Source organism: Morone saxatilis, unplaced genomic scaffold, assembly GCF_004916995.1.
Source record: "Morone saxatilis isolate NCDOM2014 unplaced genomic scaffold, NCSU_SB_2.0 Contig10, whole genome shotgun sequence".
Classification (NCBI taxonomy): domain Eukaryota; kingdom Metazoa; phylum Chordata; class Actinopteri; family Moronidae; genus Morone; species Morone saxatilis.
In genome coordinates this window covers 3,776,137-3,798,150 of record NW_023339652.1, presented here as the reverse complement: position 1 = coordinate 3,798,150, position 22,014 = coordinate 3,776,137, and the positions used below count along the sequence as shown (strand labels likewise).

General features: G+C 41.0%; 3 protein-coding genes across 3 annotated transcripts in view; 1 reads left to right on the top strand and 2 right to left on the bottom strand.

The window, feature by feature from the left end:
- Window positions 1-7,048, top strand: part of LOC118337810 (cryptochrome-1-like) — an 11,503-nt gene extending 4,455 nt beyond the window's left edge. Inside the window, exons 2-14 of the mRNA XM_035674921.1 lie at window positions 586-694; window positions 815-957; window positions 1,055-1,239; window positions 1,333-1,421; window positions 1,735-1,875; window positions 3,245-3,556; window positions 3,751-3,902; window positions 4,095-4,297; window positions 4,952-5,047; window positions 5,139-5,234; window positions 5,344-5,421; window positions 5,526-5,630; window positions 6,245-7,048. Coding sequence (XP_035530814.1) covers window positions 586-694; window positions 815-957; window positions 1,055-1,239; window positions 1,333-1,421; window positions 1,735-1,875; window positions 3,245-3,556; window positions 3,751-3,902; window positions 4,095-4,297; window positions 4,952-5,047; window positions 5,139-5,234; window positions 5,344-5,421; window positions 5,526-5,626 — 1,705 coding nt within the window. The 3' untranslated portion in view covers window positions 5,627-5,630; window positions 6,245-7,048. The remainder of the gene's footprint in view (window positions 1-585; window positions 695-814; window positions 958-1,054; window positions 1,240-1,332; window positions 1,422-1,734; window positions 1,876-3,244; window positions 3,557-3,750; window positions 3,903-4,094; window positions 4,298-4,951; window positions 5,048-5,138; window positions 5,235-5,343; window positions 5,422-5,525; window positions 5,631-6,244) is intronic.
- A 143-nt stretch (window positions 7,049-7,191) lies between these two features.
- LOC118341742 (transcription termination factor 2, mitochondrial-like) lies at window positions 7,192-10,515 on the bottom strand. Its single transcript, XM_035680103.1, has 2 exons — window positions 10,393-10,515; window positions 7,192-8,735 (listed from the first exon to the last, which is right to left on the bottom strand). The coding sequence occupies exons 1-2, from the start codon at window positions 10,505-10,507 to the stop codon at window positions 7,585-7,587; spliced, it is 1,266 nt and encodes a 421-aa protein (XP_035535996.1). The 5' UTR covers window positions 10,508-10,515; the 3' UTR covers window positions 7,192-7,584.
- Window positions 10,516-11,410: 895 nt separating this feature from the next.
- Window positions 11,411-21,516, bottom strand: tmem243b (transmembrane protein 243, mitochondrial b). The gene is made up of 5 exons (XM_035676147.1): window positions 21,458-21,516; window positions 19,582-19,850; window positions 18,852-18,902; window positions 16,777-16,881; window positions 11,411-15,998 (listed from the first exon to the last, which is right to left on the bottom strand). The coding sequence occupies exons 2-5, from the start codon at window positions 19,657-19,659 to the stop codon at window positions 15,879-15,881; spliced, it is 354 nt and encodes a 117-aa protein (XP_035532040.1). The 5' UTR covers window positions 19,660-19,850; window positions 21,458-21,516; the 3' UTR covers window positions 11,411-15,878.
- Window positions 21,517-22,014: the final 498 nt, after the last annotated feature.

Below are 22,014 nucleotides of genomic sequence, written 5' to 3'. Positions count from 1 at the left end.
TTGGCAGACACATTGTCATCCCCCAGACTGGACATTATATCACAGCACTTTAAACACAGCCAGTTCCCATAAACATGAATGGAAAAGGCATCTCTCTTTGGCTTTGCCTCTGTGTTTTCACCTTCTGCAAGAGGAAGAGCTGAATCAAATCTGCATATTCACACCACAAATCTACGCAGAGCGCCGCTGTTGTTCTGTACAACAGGAACCAACGTGTTCAGCTCCATCGGGAGGACAAAAGAGAGTTTACTTTTTTCAAACTTTGGGAGATTTCCTGTGTGTCAGCTCCTTGTTTTGAACACTGATTTCTACTGTAGAAAATGAATGCTCGGAGTCAGTCGTCTGAAGAGAATCTGCTGCATAAAATTAGCATTTCAGAGAGCAGATTGAATTGAAACTGCTGCTTCATGTCGTATCAAAGCCAGAACAACCTGAACTCATTTCCCCCGTCATACCCAAACAAAGGCGTTTTCTCTCTCTGTCACATGATGTCCCTTTTGTCCCGCTTCAACGTCACTTCTGACAGCTGTATGTTGTTACTGGCAGCACTTGAACCTCTCTTTCTGTACCCCTGTCGTCCTCCAGGTTCTTACTGCAGAGTCTTGAGGACTTGGACTCAAGCCTCCGTAAGCTCAACTCTCGACTGTTTGTGATACGAGGCCAACCCACTGATGTCTTTCCCAGACTTTTCAAGGTAACATCTGATTTAACCATCGAGTTAAAGCTCCAGATGGCTTCAAACATGCTGAGCAAAGCCTGTTTATTTTATTCTGTTGTTGACTTGTTTAGTTTTTATTTCTTCCCTGTTCTCCAGGAATGGAAGATTTCTCGTTTGTCTTATGAGTACGACTCTGAGCCCTTTGGGAAAGAGCGAGATGCAGCTATCAAGAAACTGGCCTCTGAGGCTGGAGTGGAGGTGACAGTTCGCATCTCCCACACACTCTATGACCTGGACAAGTGAGTTAACGCCACCCCTCACCACCACCTGTAAAACAGCTTCACCCGTGTGTCTGTCAGGTCTCTTTAACTCTTTCTGCTCATTTCACTCCCCCAGGATCATAGAGTTGAATGGGGGTCAGTCCCCTCTCACCTACAAGCGGTTCCAGACCCTCATCAGTCGTATGGATGCAGTCGAGGTGCCTGCGGAGTCCATCACGGCCGAAGTCATGGGAAAATGCACTACGCCGCTGTCCGAAGACCACGATGACAAGTTTGGGGTCCCGTCCTTAGAGGAGCTGGGTGAGTGAGGCCAGACACAAAGCTTTAATATAAACCTGAATCAACGTTACCGGCTGAATGTTAATGTGTGTTGTTTTTATGTGATCTCTGCAGGTTTCGATACTGAAGGTCTGTCCTCAGCTGTGTGGCCGGGGGGAGAGACTGAAGCCCTCACGAGACTTGAGAGGCATTTAGAGAGGAAGGTCAGTCAAATCAGAAAAGAGCCAGATGAGGAAATAAAAATGTACCTATTGTTTTGTAATTCAAAAGAAAAACACGTTCAACACTTTATTAAACATTTGATGACATTTCTCAGCATTTTGGTTGATTTATAGTTTGATACCAGCCTTTTTTTAATCATATCATGCTAAAGTTAGATAGAAGAATGTTAGATAAATCTCTAGATTTGGCTGCTTCCTTCCCATTGTGCCAACCTTGACAGAAACCTCGTCATATCACATAACATCGTGCTATCATGCTGTTTCCTATCTGACTGTGTGACCGTGTTTCCATCAGGCTTGGGTGGCCAACTTTGAGCGTCCCAGAATGAACGCCAACTCGCTGCTCGCCAGCCCGACGGGCCTCAGCCCGTACCTGCGCTTCGGCTGCCTCTCCTGTCGCCTCTTCTACTTCAAACTCACCGACCTCTACAAGAAGGTAAGTCAAAGAATGGATGAATTAGCGCATTGGCCTGAATATAAGACGATAAGTTGGAGGTCATATTGTATTTTAGGAGTAGACAAACACACATTCTGTACTGGCTCCTACAGAGTGACACTGTCACGTTAAGACAAGTTGTTTGTAACTAACTGGTGGTTTTGGAGGAAATAAAGTCCTGACGAGAGAAGTAGAAAACTCCTCCTGACATCTTAACTGCAGAACCCGACCAGTAAAGCTGCAGCGAATTAACGTTGTCACATGATATGATGAGGAGCTTAAAGCTGAAAAATGTTTACTGGTAGAGAAAATGATTCTCCCTTTGTTGCCTTTCCTCGAGCGTTGACAGGAGATTATGTGAGTATGTGACGGATTAAAATTTACCTGGACAAATCAGAGTCAGAAATACTTTATTAATCCCCGGGGGATAATTCTAATAGAAATATGAATAATATGGAAAGTTAAGCTTCTGTATTACAATATTTAACACAATATACATATAAAATAGAAATATATGTAAAAAATAAATAAATATGTACATTATAATACAATATATGACAATCTATAGAGATATAAATATATGTATGCTACAGTATATGATAGATAGAAGATGACAGAAGTGTAATAAATCATAGTAGTGAGTACTGAGACTACACATGTATAGTGTAGTGGAAGTATTTAATGTTTCACTTCAGTGAGAGAAAAGAGAGGACAGCCTTGGATTAATAGAAACTGATACAGGGTTCGAACAGTCTTGAAAGCTTAGAAAATTCTTCATTTTAACCATTATGTTTTCAAGGTTAGGAATATGCCCATATTTGTTTGTTGTCTCCTGGTATGTTCACTTGGCATTCATAGCTAGATCCTTTACCCTGGAAACTGGCATCCATTAAATAATCATGGTCAAAAACCCCAGTAAAAGCAACAAAACATGTACAGCTGGTAGAATTAACAAAGTGACAATATACTTTGATTGCTGTGGTTAAAAGGAATTCTGTGTAATAATAAAAGCTTAGAGAGTCTGGAAATGTTTGGTTTAGCTACTTTGTTAGTGCTTGGATTGTCCTCCTAAAAAGCTGCATGAACCTGCTGATGAAGGGTTTCTCCTCTTCAGAAAGTCTGATTTACTGTTCCAGTAGTTTATAGCACCATCTAATGGTTCCCAGTAGTGAATTACCCACAGCAGTCTTGCTTTGTTGCTCTGCCTCCCTCTCGAGGTGTGATGTGGTACACTCAGACTCCAGTGCAAATGTTTACAGTCAAGAAATATAAAGTATTATTGAGGAAAAAGTCACTTCTTTGGATATGATAATGCTGTGATTTCCCCAAGACAATAACATGCTTCCTGCCCCTTCTCCAACCCCACCAGGTGAAGAAGAACAGCTCCCCTCCTCTCTCGCTCTACGGTCAGCTACTTTGGCGCGAGTTCTTCTACACGGCAGCCACCAACAACCCCTGCTTCGACAAGATGGAGAGCAACCCCATCTGCGTTCAGATCCCCTGGGACCGCAACCCCGAGGCGCTGGCCAAGTGGGCGGAGGGCCGGACCGGCTTCCCCTGGATCGACGCCATCATGACCCAGCTGAGACAAGAGGGCTGGATCCACCACCTGGCCCGACACGCCGTGGCCTGTTTCCTGACCAGAGGAGACCTGTGGATCGGCTGGGAGGAGGGCATGAAGGTAGACCTTGTTGTTTTTAAACTGTTAAAGTATGTCGATTTCTTTGATTTCTTTGTTTTCTTTTTAAATTTACACCAAGATTTGAAGTCTTCATGCATCCCAAAGATGTCGTGCTCTTTACCTCCAGAAAACTCTTCTCGCTGCAGTTTCTAAATGACGAATACTCAGCTTACACGGCTTGTTTGTGTGTTCAGGTGTTTGAGGAGCTGCTGCTGGATGCCGATTGGAGTGTAAATGCTGGCAGCTGGATGTGGCTGTCCTGCAGTGCCTTCTTCCAGCAGTTCTTCCACTGCTACTGCCCTGTAGGATTCGGCCGACGTACAGACCCCAATGGAGATTACATACGGTACGCTGACGTCCACCCAGTTCCTATATTTGTTACCAGTTTGAACCGCAGTGCGTGATAGGCTGTGGTGCGTTCTTATAAATCAGTATTGGCTAATTCCACGTCAGTAGACGTGATCTTGAGATGTTTCTGCTTGACGTGACAATGAATCAACCCTTCCCGCTCACTAAACCTCTCCCTCTCTTCACTCAGGCGTTACCTGCCCATTCTGAGAGGCTTTCCAGCCAAGTATATTTATGATCCCTGGAACGCTCCGGAGAGCGTGCAGAAGGCAGCCAAATGTATCATTGGAGTGCATTACCCCAAGCCCATGGTGAACCACGCAGAGTCCAGCCGGCTAAACATTGAGCGAATGAAACAGATCTACCAGCAGCTCTCCTGTTACAGAGGCCTCGGTAAGGACACTAGATACAGAGAGTCCTTTCTCTCAGACATCTTTAATATTGATATGAAGCTATCCACCAAGGATCAGTGATAGTTTCCTGATTTTCCTAAAAGACTGTTACATTAAAGTGAGTGTTAAGAAATTGAGTTAAATAAACTGCAGGTTAAAAAAGCTTCAACTCCTCAGGCAGGTTTTGGCATCGAGAATATAAAGAACAAAAGAGATATTGAATGAATGAATATTGAATGGCGACACTTTAAACAGCAGAGGGCGCTTTCTACTTCTGACTTTGGTTGTTTGATGTGCCACCAAGGTGTTTGGCAAGTTTACCTTAAGAAATAAAAAAGGAGTCTTTAATTTGATAAAGAAAATATGAGAGAAAATATATTTTGTAGATTATTTTTTAAAAATCATGAGAAATTCATGCCGTGATCCCACTATCAGGAATTGTATTGACTCATTACATCCCTAGTCATCTGTTTAGGACAGAAAATGACCAATAAAGAGCTTTTCCAGCTTTCCAATGGAGGCAAAATGCTAAAAATATGATCTTAAAACAGCCAACAAGAACCTGACTGAGGACGCTGGGCTTCGATTTAGGTCAAGTGGAATTAAAACTGGAAAAAAACCTTGTAAAGCTGATGACTGTTGTCTTTATCTTTAGGTCTATTGGCTACAGTTCCATCCAACTCTAACGGTAACCATAACGGTGAGACGGGATTCCCTGTTGAGGCTTCGCACAATGCCGCAGCTTCATCTGGTAAGCGAACATAACTCCTACAGTAGTTCTGTTTTTCTAACTTCCTCTATACTGTCTGTCAGTGGATTTATTTCCTGTTTTGTTTTCACAGCCTATCAGATGCCGGTTCACTCCCAGGAAAACTGGCAAAGCGGTGTAATGATGTACATGCAGGGCGATCAACAAACCAGCATCACACACCAGCAGGGTGAGGACACGTTTAAATACCACTTGTTTTCTTATATTTCTCACCCTTATGTTTTCACACAGCACTCAATAACTTCTCTGCTAATCCTTGAATCATCCTTGAATTCCAGGTTACGCAGGCACCAGTGCCAGTGTGATGTGTTATGCCCAAGGCTCACAGCAGATTCCCAGTGCTGTAATTCAGAAAGGTGAGAACTGATCAACCATGCTTTATAGTCCAATACAGAGATAGTAGAACTTATTTTCAGGGCCGCTTTCTAAACTGTGCTGTCATTTTTATTCTGTTCTCCAGGACCCGAACACCACTGCAGCACTCAGATCAGCGTCAAGCGGCACAGCGAGGAGTCTGGGAATGGCAAAGGCTCTAAAGTCCAGAGACAGAGCAGCCACTAGAAAGGTTAGTTGCTTCATGATACTGATGTTTTCAGTGCTTCTGTTAATACTACAACATAAATGTTAACTAGAAGTTGTTATTGATTTGAAAAGAGGAATTTTCTTTGTGTATATTCCCCTTAAAATTGCCACACGGAAAGATACTTGTCAATAGGATTTTGGTCTTTTTATGGGATTTCTCCAACATGTGCAGACGCCTAAAAGACTTTGTGATATGAGATATTAGTTTTTCTAAGATAATTGCACATTTTAAATTGTGTTGTCTATTTAGTGTTGTTGTTTTATTGCAAACAGCAAAATAATTCAGTGTATTTAATGATGGTTGTCTTTATTAACTTGTGGTAATGCTGAAAGATCAATAGGCTAAACTAATAGACTTAATTTGTTGAGAAGAACTACAGAGAAGAATATCCTTTAAGTGGCACATAATCACATTAGTGGCTCTCTAATTAAGACGTCATTAATGTTTACTGGTCAAAGTATTTCCTTTTCCTAAAAGTATCACATGAAGTCGATATATCTTCCCGAGTTTATTTAGTATCTATCAGGAGTTAATTGCTGAAACTGCATTTATTAGACAGATGTTTCATTGTGTGTGTCCTTTGTGTCTCCTCACAGGAGCGTCTGCAGGCTCCGCTGTCAGTCACACCGTGTACACAGCCCAACACAAAATGGACACAAAGACTTTGGTTTTTGTTGCAGCACTACACTGTTGCATGAACACACCTTGAGGAGGAGCAAAGGAGCCCACCATTCAAAACATTCACCAGTTTTCTCTCGAGTAATGGGACTGTATATTATCACGTGGACTGCACGGCCCCCGGGGGCCAGTGCCGACAGCACTGGAGCGGCTGTTACACTGTGCTTACGTTTGGGTTCATGTTGCCGGGACAAAAGTCTTTGTGTATATAATGGATTTGCTAATATCTGCTCACATACAACTTGTACATATTTGGATATTGTATGTGTGTTTTCTCTCTTTGTGTAGCCATAGACCCATTGATATATTTTTGATATGAGAAATTGTGGATGGATCTTTCTTTTTGGACAATTTTCAATAAAATAATGAAAGCGTTTATAGACCGTCCATTCAAAAACAAATGGTAAGAAATCTTGTATCTATTCTAATACAGCTGCCTGTCCATCTCATTTATTTCACTTCCCATTCGAGCCATCTAGTGTATCTATCATCAAGTGTTTTGACCATTTCCTTCCTCTATCTCAGTGCTAGTTGTTTTATTCCTCACCACTGTAGCGGCAATATCAGTATGAGTAAAAGGCGACAGGAATACAGAATCTTCATATCATGGTGCCCCCCTTGTACAATCCCCTAATAAATGTACCCCTGGAGAGAAACGCTTCACCTGCTTCATGTCTCCTCTCAATGTGCTTGTTTAATTAAAGACAGAGTTAAATATAAAACTGGTTTCAGTCTTTTCTTTGAAGCTGAAGAGTTGGAAACAGTCAAATATTTAGATTTTGGTGCTCTGGTTTTACTCTAAAACACGTTTAAATGTAACTGAAGTGACAGTTTGTGCTAGAAAATCAGCTTTTAGACACTTTAAAAAGTTTAGACATGGCTTTTATTGCTCATCAGACATGTTCAGTTAATCATTTTGTTAATTACAGTAGTAAACAAGAATAACAGGCAACATTTGGCGTCACTATTACAATGTTTGTCGGTATGTTCCTTCACATACTTGATCATATAAAAAGTTTATTTGCTATAATTGAGAAAACAGTCAGTGTCATAATTTCACAAGAGGCCTGAGCATCAAATCAAATGACCACGTATTTTATATATATTATATAATATATATATTATATATATTCTTCATGCATCTTGCACAAAGATTGGTTTTATTTCTCAAAATCTGCATGAAAACAACATTCATAAAACTTCTTTCCCCACGAACCCGCCCGATATAACCGCATACTGCAGCAGCACATCCTGACATTCACTCCTCTGACTTGAGGGGAGCTACGGGGTTGAAGAGCGGCCGCTGCTGCCTGAGGTGCAGCCTGCCGTAACTCATCTCAAAGTCCTTCTTGGTCCCAACGATAAAGTCCAGGCTGCCAGAGCGCACGTCGTACCCATAGGACGCCAGCTTCTGGACGCGATAGAGCACAATCTGCGTGGTGAGCTCCAGGACATTTGGAGATTCCTTCACCTGCTCCACGCTCACTCCAACATCCATCAGTCCTTGGAACCGGCCCACTAGGATGGGCAAGGAGTAGTACAAAATGGCTGGGCAGCGGATCACTATTTGCTTGAGTTCGTCCTTGGAGCAGGCCAGAGCCTCCTCGACGTAGGCCAGAGCGTGCTGCATGGCCTCCGGCTGCAGCTCGGCGATGGAGGCTCTGAGGCTTGAGACCAGGCTGAGGAGCTCCTCCGTGGTAAAGCCCTGCTCCCTCAGGAAGCCCAGACTGTCCCTCCAGGCCTCAGCCGGTCGCAGGAGGATGTACGGGTTCTGGCTGAGGAGCTTCTGCAGCCAAAGGCGCAGGTTGACCTCATCTCCGCCCAGGTCCAGGTAGGTCTCCCTCAGGGTGTGGATGACCTCCTGGTTCCGCTCCACAGGCTGGCTGAAGCTCTGCGGGGCGCTGGCCATCAGCTTGCCGATGATTCTCTTGCTGAGGCGAAGACTCTGCAGGTAAAGGATGTTGGCCCGCTGGTTGCTATGGTGAGTTAGTGTGAAGAAGGACGCTGGGAACTTCTCAATGATGCTCATCAGTTCACGCTTGTTGGGGCACACAGACACCCAAAGGTCTCGTTGGGCGGCCACGTCCTCCGGCCGACACAGGACGGCTTCGGGGTGGGTCTCCAGGATGCGGGCGATCACCGGTGTGTCCGCGCCCATGTCCCTCAGCAGGTCGGCCGTCTCAGACACGTACGCAGAGCTCTCAGACAGAATCCAGCCCTTGATCTTGCGTACCTTCCGGATGTCCACCGACAGTTCGTAGAGGGAGTCCACGGTGTGCTGGTTCTCCAGTCTTTTGTTGGGGGTCAGTGTGGAGGACGGGGCAGAGGGAGGCAGGAGGAGCCTCATCCGCTGGCTGCAGGTGCACAGGGAGGCAGTGGTGACACGAAGCATTGTGGACTGTAGTGGATCTGCATGGAAAATAAAGAACGTGTTTGTGAAAAGGCCGTTAAAGGAGGACTCATTAGTGATTTTGGCTGGTGACTCCTTAAAAAAAAGCTTCTTATAACCCCTTATTGGTTGTACACACAGTTTTTTTTGTGTATTCTACATATTTAATTGACTATAATATAAGATATATGCAAATATTTGCATTGGAGAAGGTGGGACCAGTATGTTTTATTGTATTTTGTACTTTCAGAAAAGGTAAAACTATTTAATATAAAGACTGGTGCAAAATGTATTATTATTATTATTGTCGTGCAATATATTTTACACCATTTTACAACACTGAAAGCACATTTGCACTGTCACTGTTTACCTGTCTCATCCAAGTGTCTTTACCACTTTAAATATAGTTATAAGAACTAGCTCTTCATATTTATATTTATTATGCGGTTTTTATCTTTTTTTTTTATTGCTGCTGAGAGTTACCAGACAAATTAAGAGTTTTCTTTAGGATATTTTAGAGACCTGACACTGCGGTTCAAGACTACAGAACTACAACTACTTGCTGCTACTTGTATAAAAACACAGATCCTTTACTTAAGTAAAAGTAGCAATACTGCAATGTGAAAAACACTGCACTACAAGTCCAGCATTCAAAAAGTAAAAGTATTTTCAGTAAATTTGACTTAAAGTATTAAAAGTAAAAGTACTCATTGTGCAGTAAACTGTCCCTTTCAGTGTTTTATATGATGTTTTTAGATTATTATTGCTGCATTAATGTTTATGTTGCATTTTACTGCTCTAGTTGAGTTTATTTTAACTCATTTATGTACTATAAATAATCTACAGCGATGCTTTTGATGAGCTAAACTTTGTGACATTTTCCAGCTAGTCCAACACTGTAAAACCAGGTAAATTATTTTAACTTCAAACATTGTTGACACTGATTACATCAAAATCTTTAAGTAAAACAATATACTCTTTTACTAGTAATGTTAGGTGGCACTAAGTTGGTTTTGTGAGGTACACCAACATTCCTGATTCATAACTTTTTACTAGGTATTTTGTNNAATAAAAATGACAAAATTAAGTCACTTAAATGACTAAAGCCACCAAAATGTACCTACTTTTACTTTAAAAATGTGATGTAATCAGTTTTTTAAGTTAAATTAGTTTAATTATTAATGTGGTTTTACAGTGAAAAGGGTTTTTAAAAGGTTTATTTACCAGAAGAAATTGGAAAATTAACTCAACCCATAAAGGAACATTTAATCCTTCAGTTTATCAGGAAATAAAACCACCAAATGTGAAGATACATACGAGTAAAGTAACGAGTAACTAAAGCAAGTATGTTGAATTTCAGTGCAGCTCTTTAATATATAAAACCCCATTTAACTGCATTGTGGTTGCACGTGAATCAACAGGGTAAAGTAGTTAAAATGCATGAATAATTGTCTCATTTGGAGTAAACAGAGGGAACACTGTGTCCTCACTGTGCAGCTGTGGTCTTACATGTTATGTATGTGGGATTGCAGGATCAGTGCCATCTACTGCACCCAATACAAGACACCAACACCATGTTAGACAGTAAGAAAGGAAAGCACACAGAGAATAAATATATAAATATATATATATATGCGTGTGTTAATGTTTATATTAAATAATAATAATCATATTTACCAGTTTGTAAAGCCTTGCAGCCCGGAAGACTCCCGATTATCACACCCACTGCTCTGCTTTCATAACAAGAGGAGGAGCTGGGCGGAGACAAAGAGGAGAAGCACATGAGAGACATGTGCTGTACCGGGGCGGCCCGCGGGGAGGGCGGTGCTGGCGGTGTTGTCCCCGCCTACCGGGCCAATTATAGCCGCCACCACGTGTACTTTCTAACCTAGTAAAATCATACTGTATTGATCTGATATCAGAATATATTAATGATAAATAATATGTTTCTCCCGGTTTAAAGTAGGGGCGGAGCTTATCCTATTATATTATCTTCCACATGGATCTTGGCCTACATATTTCTAATTAAAGCATTTAAATGTTTGTGTTTAAATGTTTTATATCTGCATTTGTATCTATTATATATGATATAGAAGCAGTTAAAGGACCGGTTCACACTTTTTCAAGCATTAAAGTCCAGGTGAAATCCTGTTATATTGTTCCCCTATTTAACCATGTATGCCAACAAAAATCACCAAAAATCATCAATCAATTAGTTAATTTAATGATCCGTTATTGGTCAGATTTGGAAATATATTTGTATTTGGAAAAATGCCTTTTGACTCAGCCCCTCCAGGAAGGTTGAGATTGTAATAATTAACTCAGATTCAACCAATCTGCAATCTGCAAAGTTTCACCAATCATGGCACCCCACAAAACATTGAGTCACCAAACTATCAATTTTATTCTCACTGTAATTGGAGTTGCCTTTGATTTTTAATGAATTATACAAAAAAAATCACTTTCCCCCCCAATTTTATTGCAAAAACTTCCTAAAAGCAGCATGCATTGTACTTTTTTTTTTTAGAAAAGTTGCTATTAAATCAGGTATTATGGGCCCAAAAAACCCTGTGAAATCCTGATAAAAAACATTAAAATTAAAAAGCAAATAGTTTCAATTATGTAATTCAGAAAACACCTGCTGTTGGAAACTTGCGCCACCCAGTGGAGGGGGAAATAAAAGGCAGAGAGGCAGTCAGGTTACACAATTATTTATTTCATAAAATAAATGAAATAAATAAAAAAAAGAAACAAATGGCTTTGACAATCCTAAAGTCGTGGCGAGGTCGACTCCTCTTGTGGAAGGCGGGGCTTTTTTTACCCCTCAGGTTTCTTTAGCACTACACTCTTTGTCACTGTGTTGTCAGTTATATGTCACTTACAGGTTACAACAAAAGCTTCTGCAAACAAAGCTACAGCTGCTGGAAAAACAAAAGAAAACAAAAGCTTTACGCGAGGATTTATGCTACACGAGGCAACTTCAGACGTCAGCGGTGAAGTTAAGTTTGAAGCCACAACAGAAATCAGGTGACGCCACACAGTTATTAAAGGATGTCAAAAAAGGATGAGACAAGGTTACAGGACATTTCTTACTGTCAACAAATCCCAGAAAAAGAATAAACCTATCCTTTTTCCCTTATAAAGCTTCCTCCTCTGTGCCATAGAGCTCCGTTGTTGTCCAAAAACTATTAAAAAACACATTAATGAGCCACTTTGTTGCAGTAGGTGACATTTTCCTTAATTACACACACACTGTAGTTTATTTGGACTCAAACCCACACACACCATTAAGTGGACTGATTGCACAGCAGACATCTTGACTTAATAACAGTAACAATGGCTCATTTCCATTAAGCGTCCCAGTGACGGTGAACGTCCCCTCTTAGTGGAAGGCAGCTCTCATTAATACACCTTGTGTGTTTCCTGTGTTTGGCACGCCAAAATGTCTGTAGTGCAAGCAGCCGATACTCACTGGAGCAGTGGTTAAAATAAAGATATAAAGAGGTACAATACAGTGCTGCATCAGAAAAGAAAAACACTCCATCAAACCCATTTTTGTCACGATGCACAACTTAGTGAGAAACGTGAGTTTCACTGAGGATCTTTGTCTATTCCAGAGGTGGTCCAGAGGTGTTACAGCAGCTACGACTGCACTGAAAATAACAATAATGAATATAAAACGTGATTTATCAAATTTACATTTATATATATTTTTATTCAACTCGCAGTATAATTATTTCAGGTACTTCAAAGTGAGGGTAGAGCCTACCCCATTGGGGAATCTGGTGCACTAGAGCACCAAATGTGGATTAATCCACCACCGACAGTAGTCCCCAATAAGTGCTCTATTCACTCCTTTATGAAGAGATTCATGTCTCGAGTAGGAACCAGTGAGAGGAAGTGAGAAAGTATTGATAGATGAACGATAACGCTGTTGGTTCGTGGGATTTGTTGACAATAAGTTTAGTTGGATTCTGTGTCCAAACCTGACACCAGAATTAGACTTTGGCAGAAGATGTGAACCTACAGGGTCTCTAAGACAGGAGGAATCTGTCTCTCTTTGTTGCAGCCCTGCTTCTTGATTTATTCTTGGTCATGGAGCTGAAATGATTAATCGATTAGTTGGCAGAAGATTCAAAGATGAATCTAACAAGCATAATACTTCCTCTGGTCCTTTGTCTTCTCTAAAAGAGATCAGGACTTTTGGTACGACATAACGAACAATTTGATAAGTTCAGAGGCTTTTTTTGAAAAACTATTTCTAACATTTCTTAACCAAACAATCAAGAAAATAATCAATAATTGCTCAATTCCAGGTTAAAAAGTCATTTTGTTTCTTTTCTTTCTTTACTTGCATGTTGGGGTCACTAAAGCAAAGACTGTGTGAAAGACGGTCTGTAAACCACAGGGTTTTTCTAACCTGCAACATCCAAAACAAACCTGATTTCACACCAGTGAATGTGCTCAGCTAAACAGACCTACAATACCGAGTGTGTTTCATGATTATTTGATGTAAAAACATAAAGCAGAGAAATACAACTTTAAAGCTACTTTGTGCTACAGACGCCGGAAAGCCCAGCTCAGATTTTATAAATGGCAGAATAATTAGTGCAAAAATTTCGATGGCAACGCATCAATGTGATATTAGAAACCATGTAAAAGATCTGTCATGCTGTGCAGCCTCAGTGTAAAGCCCCATGTATTTGTTCCCAATTCATTTTCCATTGGCCAACTACAGCTGGCCTGCTGTGTGTGGTGTGTGTGTGTGTGGTGTGTGTTGTGTGTGTGTGTATGGCTTAGACAAAAGTGTAAATCAACCAATACTTAGTGCAAGAATTGGCAGTTGGTGGTCAGTGTAATTCAGTATTTTTTAAACCGAGTTTCTAATAAAAACAATCCTCTTAGCAAGACTTGGATTTTGGAGAATTAATTAAATCCAACCGTTGATAATCAGATAAGCTGAGAGAGCAGAAAAAAGAAGCAGAGAAAAACATAGAAACTGTTGCATATATTCGCCCCACAGAACCCTGAAGCTGCTAGTGCTATTGCTGTGTTAGCTAGTTCTTACTACAGTCTCACATTACTGAAAGAGGAGGGTCCATCAACCCCCCCCCCCACGTGTTTACATGCTTATAATCTCCACCCGGGTTAAAGGAAAAATCCACCCGTGTTAAAATCTGTTAAAACAACAATCGTAGCGAGTGTTTTCACGTGAATATCGACTCGCTGTGAGTCGATGTGTCCAGCAGCTACAAATTGACGGCAGAGAATAAAAACCTAATTGTCAGTTAATGAAGTCAGATTTAAAGTGACAGGTCCAACAAACGCATAAAGAACAAAAAACCCCAACCAGAAAAACCAATCGTGGCCTCAAGAAGTCAAAGCTGTAGATGTGGTTTATGGGAGGACTGAAGGCTTAGTGGGCACAAATCTAACGGTGCATTCAGGTGGTCTTTGTCAACTTAAGGCCAAAAAAGGCCTGGGTTTATCACCAAGAAGCCTCAACTTTAGCCTGAAATCTGATTTCTAAAAAAGGTTTCAGAGTTTCTGCAGGTTTCAACAGGTTTAATTTAAGACTTTTTATGGTCATTATGAATGCAATTTAAGACCTATTTCATGTCTATACGGGAAAGAAAGTACAAAGGATATGAAGGAAAATATTGTATTTGGTTCTGTGTGTCAATTTGTATTTGTTATAGCTCAATCAATAGGGTTATTTTCCAAAAACACTCATTTTAATACAAATAACTTCAATTCAATTCAATCAATTGCCAATCAAAGGTCTGTCAAAATTATATTTAAGACATTTATAGACTATTATTAGTCGATGGATCAGTCAACTGACAGAAAATTGATCTGCACCTATTTTGACAATCAATGAATCTTCAGTTTTATGTTGAAAACATCTTCAGTTTCAAAAAGCCGTCAAAAACGGAGCAGACTGCTGTTGCGAGCGTCCCAATTTCATACTACATTAACTACATTATTATACAAAAGCCCCTTGTTTTCTGAGCGGGCTGTTGATGTACATTATTGCCCACAATGCAATGCACAGAGGAACTGGAGGTGCTGCTCACAGGTGTAAACATTTGAATTACAGACAGTGAGGATGACAGCACCAGGAAGATTTTGAAACCCCTCCCCCCCTAAAAAAGTATTAAATCTTTGGAAAAACATTTAGTTTGACTGACGTTGATGAGCGCATGTATTGCATCAAATCCTTCTGGTGCAAAACGGTGAATTACATTCTCGTACACCAACTGAAAGACTGTAAACTCTGACAGCAGTAAACACTCTACGATATTTGCATGTAGTACAGAATTGGGACGTTTCATATCTTCTATCTTCCATTATTTACTCCCTGCAGCGGCTTCTTCATCGACCCGGTTCCTGTAACCCAACGTGGTGACGTTGTCTCACTCTGAATGGGCCGTTAAATTTGGTCTCGGGCAAAAAAAAGCGAACTTTGACGAAGGCGTCGCTTGAAACGAGACACAGCTCTTGATTATGCGGCTTGATTAAGAGGTTTATATAATTTAACACTGTGCCCCCGCAATGCCTGAAAGCAACATTTAGCCCCCTTTTTTCTGACAGCAGATATAAATACAGTTAATTGACAACTCGAGGGCGAAGAAAAACATGTAAGGAGACATTACGCAGACGAGATGGGACCTACAGCCACGGGATCAGAGGGCAGATTTTTCCTTTAACTGTTGCGTATCCCACTCTTATTAAACCCATTATATTTTCTCATAAGTGCTTGTTGTTGTGACTTTATGTTCATATAAACACGTCGGTTTCAACTCAAAGTCCCTCCTCCAGCTGTGTGTCTCCAGGCAGATTTATGGCCTATAACAGTACATCATGATTTATACACTGTGACGTGTGTGTGTGTGTGTGTGTGTTCAGTGCATTATGTTTCGGCACCAAAAAAAAGTCTGACAGTTTTCATCCCACTGGAACCATTAAGATTCACTGGTTTTGGTCCGAGAGTCTTTAGTTTGCTTCAGGTCAGGTGGGAGATTCATTCAAGTGTGTGATGAGTTTTTTTCTGTTGTTGTTGTTGTTGTTGTGTGTTGGTCCGTCTGTCTCTCCACGTAGTCCTTCCGCGTGTCAAGGCCATGTCTTCCCTTCTTCTTCCTCCTCTTCCTCGTCCCTGCCTTTTACCTGACGTCGTGGAAGTAGAGGTTGGCACATAGACACAGCAGCACGATGGACACCAGCATGTAGTAGATCAGTTTCCTGAATTTAGGCTCCAGATCGCCCTGCCGGTACCAGAATATCTGAGGAGGGGGGAAACATTAATAAACATCCTTGTTTTGGGTTTTTTTTTCCAACAAATTTCACAAGAAAAAACACCAAACACCAAAAATGTTAAATTATTAAGCCACAAAATTCATGTTCATCACCGTTTTAGAGGAAAAAGAGTCATTTGGTAGTGAGGACAGCTCAGAATGAGCTTCCACTAACGACATAAATGGAGAAAAGTTATTATTTATTCCCATTGCCAATCATTTTCATGATTAATTGATTAATAATTTAGCCTAAAAGTGTCAGCCAACAGTAAAACGTGCCCAATTCAGCACTTTCCAGAGCCAATGAATTGTCCTTCTGCGATAGCACCCCACAGCCACAGTTACTCCTCTCAAAAGTAATTTCATCACTTTACCAATTACTGCATATAAAAGTAATTATTTACTAGGTAAAGTAACTTTTGTGTTACTTCTAAATGTCTGCTCCAGGTTATTAATACTCCCGACCACCGGAGGCAGCAACGACTAGAATTCATACCTGTAAGCTACATTTATTGTGTTGGTTGGTAGAAAGGAGGATTTAGTAGAAGAATATCTACATGGATGTAAACCATGTGACAGTAATGTACTATACCTACAAATATTGCATAATGTAAACATGATGTAAACACTAACCGAGCTTTGCTACAGTAGTTAGCTGAACTGTCTACAGTAAAGTCGGTGACATTAAACCATAAAAAGCAGTGGAATTACAGTAAGGCGTTAATCCCAACACTGGGAAACAGTGACAGAAATGTGTGTGTGTTACCAGCACTATAGTGGATCCACAGGCTAACAGGATGCACACGGCGAAGAAGACATTAAGCGGTCGTGGAGGCAGCGAGGGGAACACAAAGGAACTGATAACAGTTACCTGGAAGACAAAACAGGATGAACGTTAAACACAAAATACAATTTCCAAAACCCCTCCAAACGCTTCTGAAATATCGTGACATTTTGGGTTTTCCTCTTAGACAGGTCACTGAGGACGCTGCTGTCTTCTTCTATCTGTGGTGCTCCATCTGAAAAGGGCTTTATCCCCTGAAGAGCAGCTCTGATAACTTTATTACAGTGCTCTTTAAAGGCAGGAGAAGACGCACGAACAGAATCTCTCTCTGTTTATTAAACCTTGTGCTGCTGCACTTTAACCCTTTCAATCCTGGGCCAAAAACGGCATTTTGTACTAAAAAATAACTACAGAATAACCAGGAATATTTCAACATGAAGAATTTGATGTGAATATAGTTACATTCGAGATTTATGATGGATTATATGCAGGTAGATTACAGAGTTCATTACAGAACAGCCTTAAAACGAATAGATAAAACAGGTCAAGCACTGATAAAGAAAACCAAAGAACAGTGTCAGTGAAGAGCCTCTTCCGCCATTAAGTAGACACATCCAGACTTCGATGCTCCCGTGTGGATTGGATTGCCGCAATAACACATAAGGAGTGTTATTATGAAGCAAGCACGATAGCTAAATTGGTTCATGAGAACCAGAAGCTACTGATACGCCCAATGACAGCCAGATAGACCAGTCGGTTTTTGCCTGCAGGCTTCTCTTGAACAGTGAACGGGAACGCTGACGTCCTGCTGGAGCCGAGAGAGTTAATGTGACATCAATCAGCTTGTGGCATCTTTTACCAGAAGTGTTACGTACGTCCGACTCAAGTCAGACTGCAATCGCTATGTTTACGTAAGTGTTCAAACCACTTTTACACAATATGCTGCTTGGCCTAACTCGTGTACATTCACTGGAGCAGGAAACACTTCCACAGGACTCAGATTTAAATAATAAGTATTGTTTTACTCCATAGTTTTGTAGTATCTTCTTACAGAAGTATTCAAAATGAAGCTCTCCCAATCAGCAAACTGTACTACGGTGAGAAAATCATGTGGCTCGGACATATTTCTCTTAAAGAGACAGTAACCTACAAAATATCACACTTAAAGTTAAATTAAATGATTATTAGCTAAACTTTTCAGTTAACTTAATCAATAAAATCACTTATTTATCTAAACACTTAACACAAAACATCAATTACTAAACAAAATACAGACTGGGCTCCTACAGAGCTCCTTTAAAGGACAGCATACAGCGCAGGAAAAAGTCAGGAAACGGACAAGAAACCACGAGTTTAGTAACACTTTTCTCTTTGGAGAAGTAAAAACAGTTGAGTCATTGTTTCAGCCACAAACTCCCCTTTTCCTCTGAGGAAAATTAGATGTCCAGGTCTTATTTTATAGACCAGGAAAGTGATTTTCAACATGGAAAAAGGGAAAAAGTCCCGACTTGAGATGCTTCGAATCATAACACCGGTGCGTGTAGGTCTCGTGGAGCCACAGCCGTTAATGCTGACTAATCAATGTTCTGAAACTACTAATGTAAAATATCAGAAAATTAATTATGAAAGGGCCCTCGACATGTTAAAGCAAATATGCTACACAGTCAATGTGGTACTAACAATTTGCAGGCAGTGTTAAGAACTGGACCGTGCTGACATATATCAGTATGTAAGACTTTTAATCACTCTAAAGCTCAAACGGTGGATCAATTATGAGCTTTTTAGACTTAAAAGGAATCCTACATTACCCTTTCAAATGTTAATAATACGCATTCCACATAGAAGCACATAAACGCCTTTACATAGCTGCATTTTTTTACATTTATATCGCAGGTCCGAACTACATAACTCTTTGTATTTGTTGGTGCTCTTGTGTGTCTGCTAATGAAGTGTCCGTTCGACTTTACTCTGCATCATGATGACTTACCTCTAACAAGAGAGAACACACGCTCGACATACAGTGTTACGCAGTGAGGCTGCAGGAGATTCGTACTTACTAGAACAACCAAAGATGTAAATCCCCCCACTGCCAGGTTGATGATTCGATCCTGTAAAAAAAGACAATTAAACACGTAAGTTTATAGAAATTAAAAGGATTAGAAACATACAGATGCACGCCAGGCTGACAGTTTCAGAGTTAAATAATAATATATTAAACAGAGGTTGTTGTGGTGCATTATCAATATATATTATAATTTTTACCTTCCAGACAAGTGCTTGGAAATGGATTACTATTTAAAACCTTACCCTTCTCCTTAAAAAGGTCCAGTGTGTAACATTTAGGAGGATCTACTGGCAGAAACTGAATAGAATATGCATAATGTTTTCCCGAGTGTATAATCACTAGAAAATAAGAACTGTGATGTTTTTGTGACCACAGAATGAGTCGTTTTTTTAACTACAGACCATCCATGAAGTCCACGTACTGTAGAAAACACGGTGGACTCAAAACAAAAACACTGGCTCTAGATTTTGTTTGCTTGATTTACAGCAACCGCAGTTTCTCCTTTGCACACTGAAGGGGAGGAGGAAGCGAGGAAGCTTGCGATTACACCGCTAGATGCCACTAAATCCTCCACACCGGCCCTTTAAGAGCGCAGCAGGGGTTGTATGGGACACCAGCAGCGCCCTGTCACTATTCTTTGTCTAAATACTAAACACTTTTTTGCTCTAAAATAGTGAAACCTGCATCAGAGTCCCAGTTCAAAACTTCCTCCAGGCTCGTACCCGTGCCGAGGTCTCCCCGAACAGAGGTCTGTTGTCCAGGCCGCTGGTGCCGTACGTCCTGGTGGTGAAGTCGTCCATGGCCCGGCTCGGCAGACGCGCGCTCAGCACCGACCGCTCGCCTCTCAGCAGCGCCGCCTCCCGGAGACGCCGGGCCAGTGCTGCATGCTAGCTAGCTAGCTTCCAGCTGCCTCCCTCTGCTCAGTGTCGCTGTCAGCAGACCGATGGGGACATCGCAGCGGACGTCTCTGCTGGCCAGTTTATCACTTCACCTGTGAAACAGAAAGAAACAAGCTGTAACTGAGGCTGCACGGTTTATCCAAATGATCAAAACCGCAATATGAACACTGCAGAAGCTGCGATTTACATATCGGTGAAGCATTATAATGAAGTGCTGTATTACAGATACTGTTCTCCAGATGGAAGAAAACATGTTTGTTTGGTACAGACAACAACGAATGTCACACCATCGGGGTTTTAGTAGCTTCAATCACCATCAAAGTAACTGCAATAGGATGTTTGTAGCACATTGTGCAGCTCTAGTTGTAACAAAGGTGAATCCGAACATCCTCCACAACAATCAGGGTTTCCTGCAACGTCCTGCCTTTCTTGTAAAACCATAAAAAAAAAATTCTCAGTTTAATGTTTAAAGCAACAGCGAGAACTGTCCAATCACAACGTCGCATGCTGCTGAAACAGCTGCGGGGGAAGATACGTTTATGAGCATCATATAAATCTTCATATTTAACTTCCACGTCACAGAAAATACGTTATTTTTGTTTTATTTACTGCTTTTTGGAAGTTTTTATTTAGTTTTCTGTTCTCTGTTTATGACACGTTTTGGTTGTTTTTTTCTTTACATATATTAGGACATTTAAATCATAAAAATCAGAAACATATTACCTTATAAGAGTTAGTTGCTGCCACTCTGGAAAATGAAGAACAAAAGCGTTCTTCTATCATGATATAAAAGCATAAAGACACTCACACAGCTATTGTGTCTTAAACAGATAAACAACTTCTCAGCCAGAGGAAGGAGACGGTTTTCTGTGGAAGTCAACCGCTGCCGGTCAAAACGCCGCAGAAAACAGATTCATTGTGCTTCACTTCCTCTATTTTCAGGTGTGAGAGCGACCACAAGCCCGTTCCATCTCTCTGAAAAGACTCGATGGTGATGGTGATGACGGTTGTGTGAAAAAGGGAAGTTGAAATCAAGTCTGAAAGTCATACTGATTCAGCCTCAGTGGGTTTTTTTCCCTGTCAAATCAAACAATCTGGGTATTTTCTGACCCTAAACCCGACAAAAACGCTGCTTTTCAAGGCCAGCAGAGCTTCCAAAACCTCTGGGACTAAACAGTTCATGTTGGGTTTCTTGATTACAATAGATAATGTCGTCCTTAAAAAGGGAAGTGTCCTTTTCTACCTTATCTTGAGTCATTGTTCAAGTCTCTTTTTGGGCTAATATTACCTGTAAATGAACACGGAGCCCCAAATAACCTCCACTAATACGTGTGTGTGTGTAGAAACCAGGGCGACAATTCCACAAATTCCTTCCTGCAGTATAAACTAGTTGAGTTTTTTTAAAGTTTTACCCCATCTAGGAGTAAAACCGAGCTTTCTCATATCCCCAAACTTACAGGGAGACGCAGCGACATGCAAGAAACGACAGAACCGAACAGCAGAGAGCCAGAAAAGCAGCGGAAAGTTCGGTCCCGTTGTTTCCAAACCTACACACAACCCATCTGAGTGTGCACAGCCGGGGGCATCAGCTCATGTTCTCACCGAAACAACAAAAAAAACAAAGTCTCTTCGTCTAATTCTTCTCAGAGAGGATTATGAAGTGCATGACTGTGTGTGTGGGGGGGGGGGGGAACATTACAGTAGATGATGAGGAGGACAAACACCTCTGGAAGTAATGTACTTCTCTACTCACACAAGCTAAACGACCGCTTTTCACAGCCTGGCCTTGTGGGTTGCTGCTTTCGTTTCTGGGTCAGAAGGCGGCTGAAGGAAATAAATAAAAAAAAAACCCTTGCAGAGCTTTCTCAGCAGAAAAACACACAGTGGAAAACAAGAGCTTCATTATAAACTGGCATAAAACTGGCCTAAAGCTACATTCCTCCTGAGCCTTGTGATTCACTAGGCTCCTTAAAAACAAAACAGAGACCCCACGACTTAACTGAGCTAAGAGGAAAAGATATTCGGTTCACGTGTGAGCCAGACGATAAAGCCCTGACACTAGATAAACAACATAAAGTGACAAAGCTATCCATTCAGTCCTTTTCCTCACAGGTAAATGGAGGGAAATGGAAAGGTAAACACAGGCGGCTCAGGAAACTCAGCTGCCAATAATGCTCATTATGGATTCATGTTTTATTTATTTATAGATGAATTTAGTCTAAAACTGGGGAAATGCCAGATCAAAACCCAAAAATA

What these genes read in the sequence shown, in the direction of transcription:
- LOC118341742 (XM_035680103.1), bottom strand. Translation starts at nt 10,507, where the DNA reads ATGTCTCTCATGTGCTTCTCCTCTTTGTCTCCGCCCAGCTCCTCCTCT. An exon ending in CTGCAAGGCTTTACAAACTG is followed by an intron (nt 8,736 to 10,392) that starts GTAAATATGATT and finishes TTTTCCATGCAG; the next exon opens with ATCCACTACAGTCCACAATG.
- tmem243b (XM_035676147.1), bottom strand. Translation starts at nt 19,659, where the DNA reads ATGGACGACTTCACCACCAGGACGTACGGCACCAGCGGCCTGGACAAC. An exon ending in TTACATCTTTGGTTGTTCTA is followed by an intron (nt 16,882 to 18,851) that starts GTAAGTACGAAT and finishes TTTGTCTTCCAG; the next exon opens with GTAACTGTTATCAGTTCCTT. An exon ending in GTGGATCCACTATAGTGCTG is followed by an intron (nt 15,999 to 16,776) that starts GTAACACACACA and finishes CCCCCTCCTCAG; the next exon opens with ATATTCTGGTACCGGCAGGG.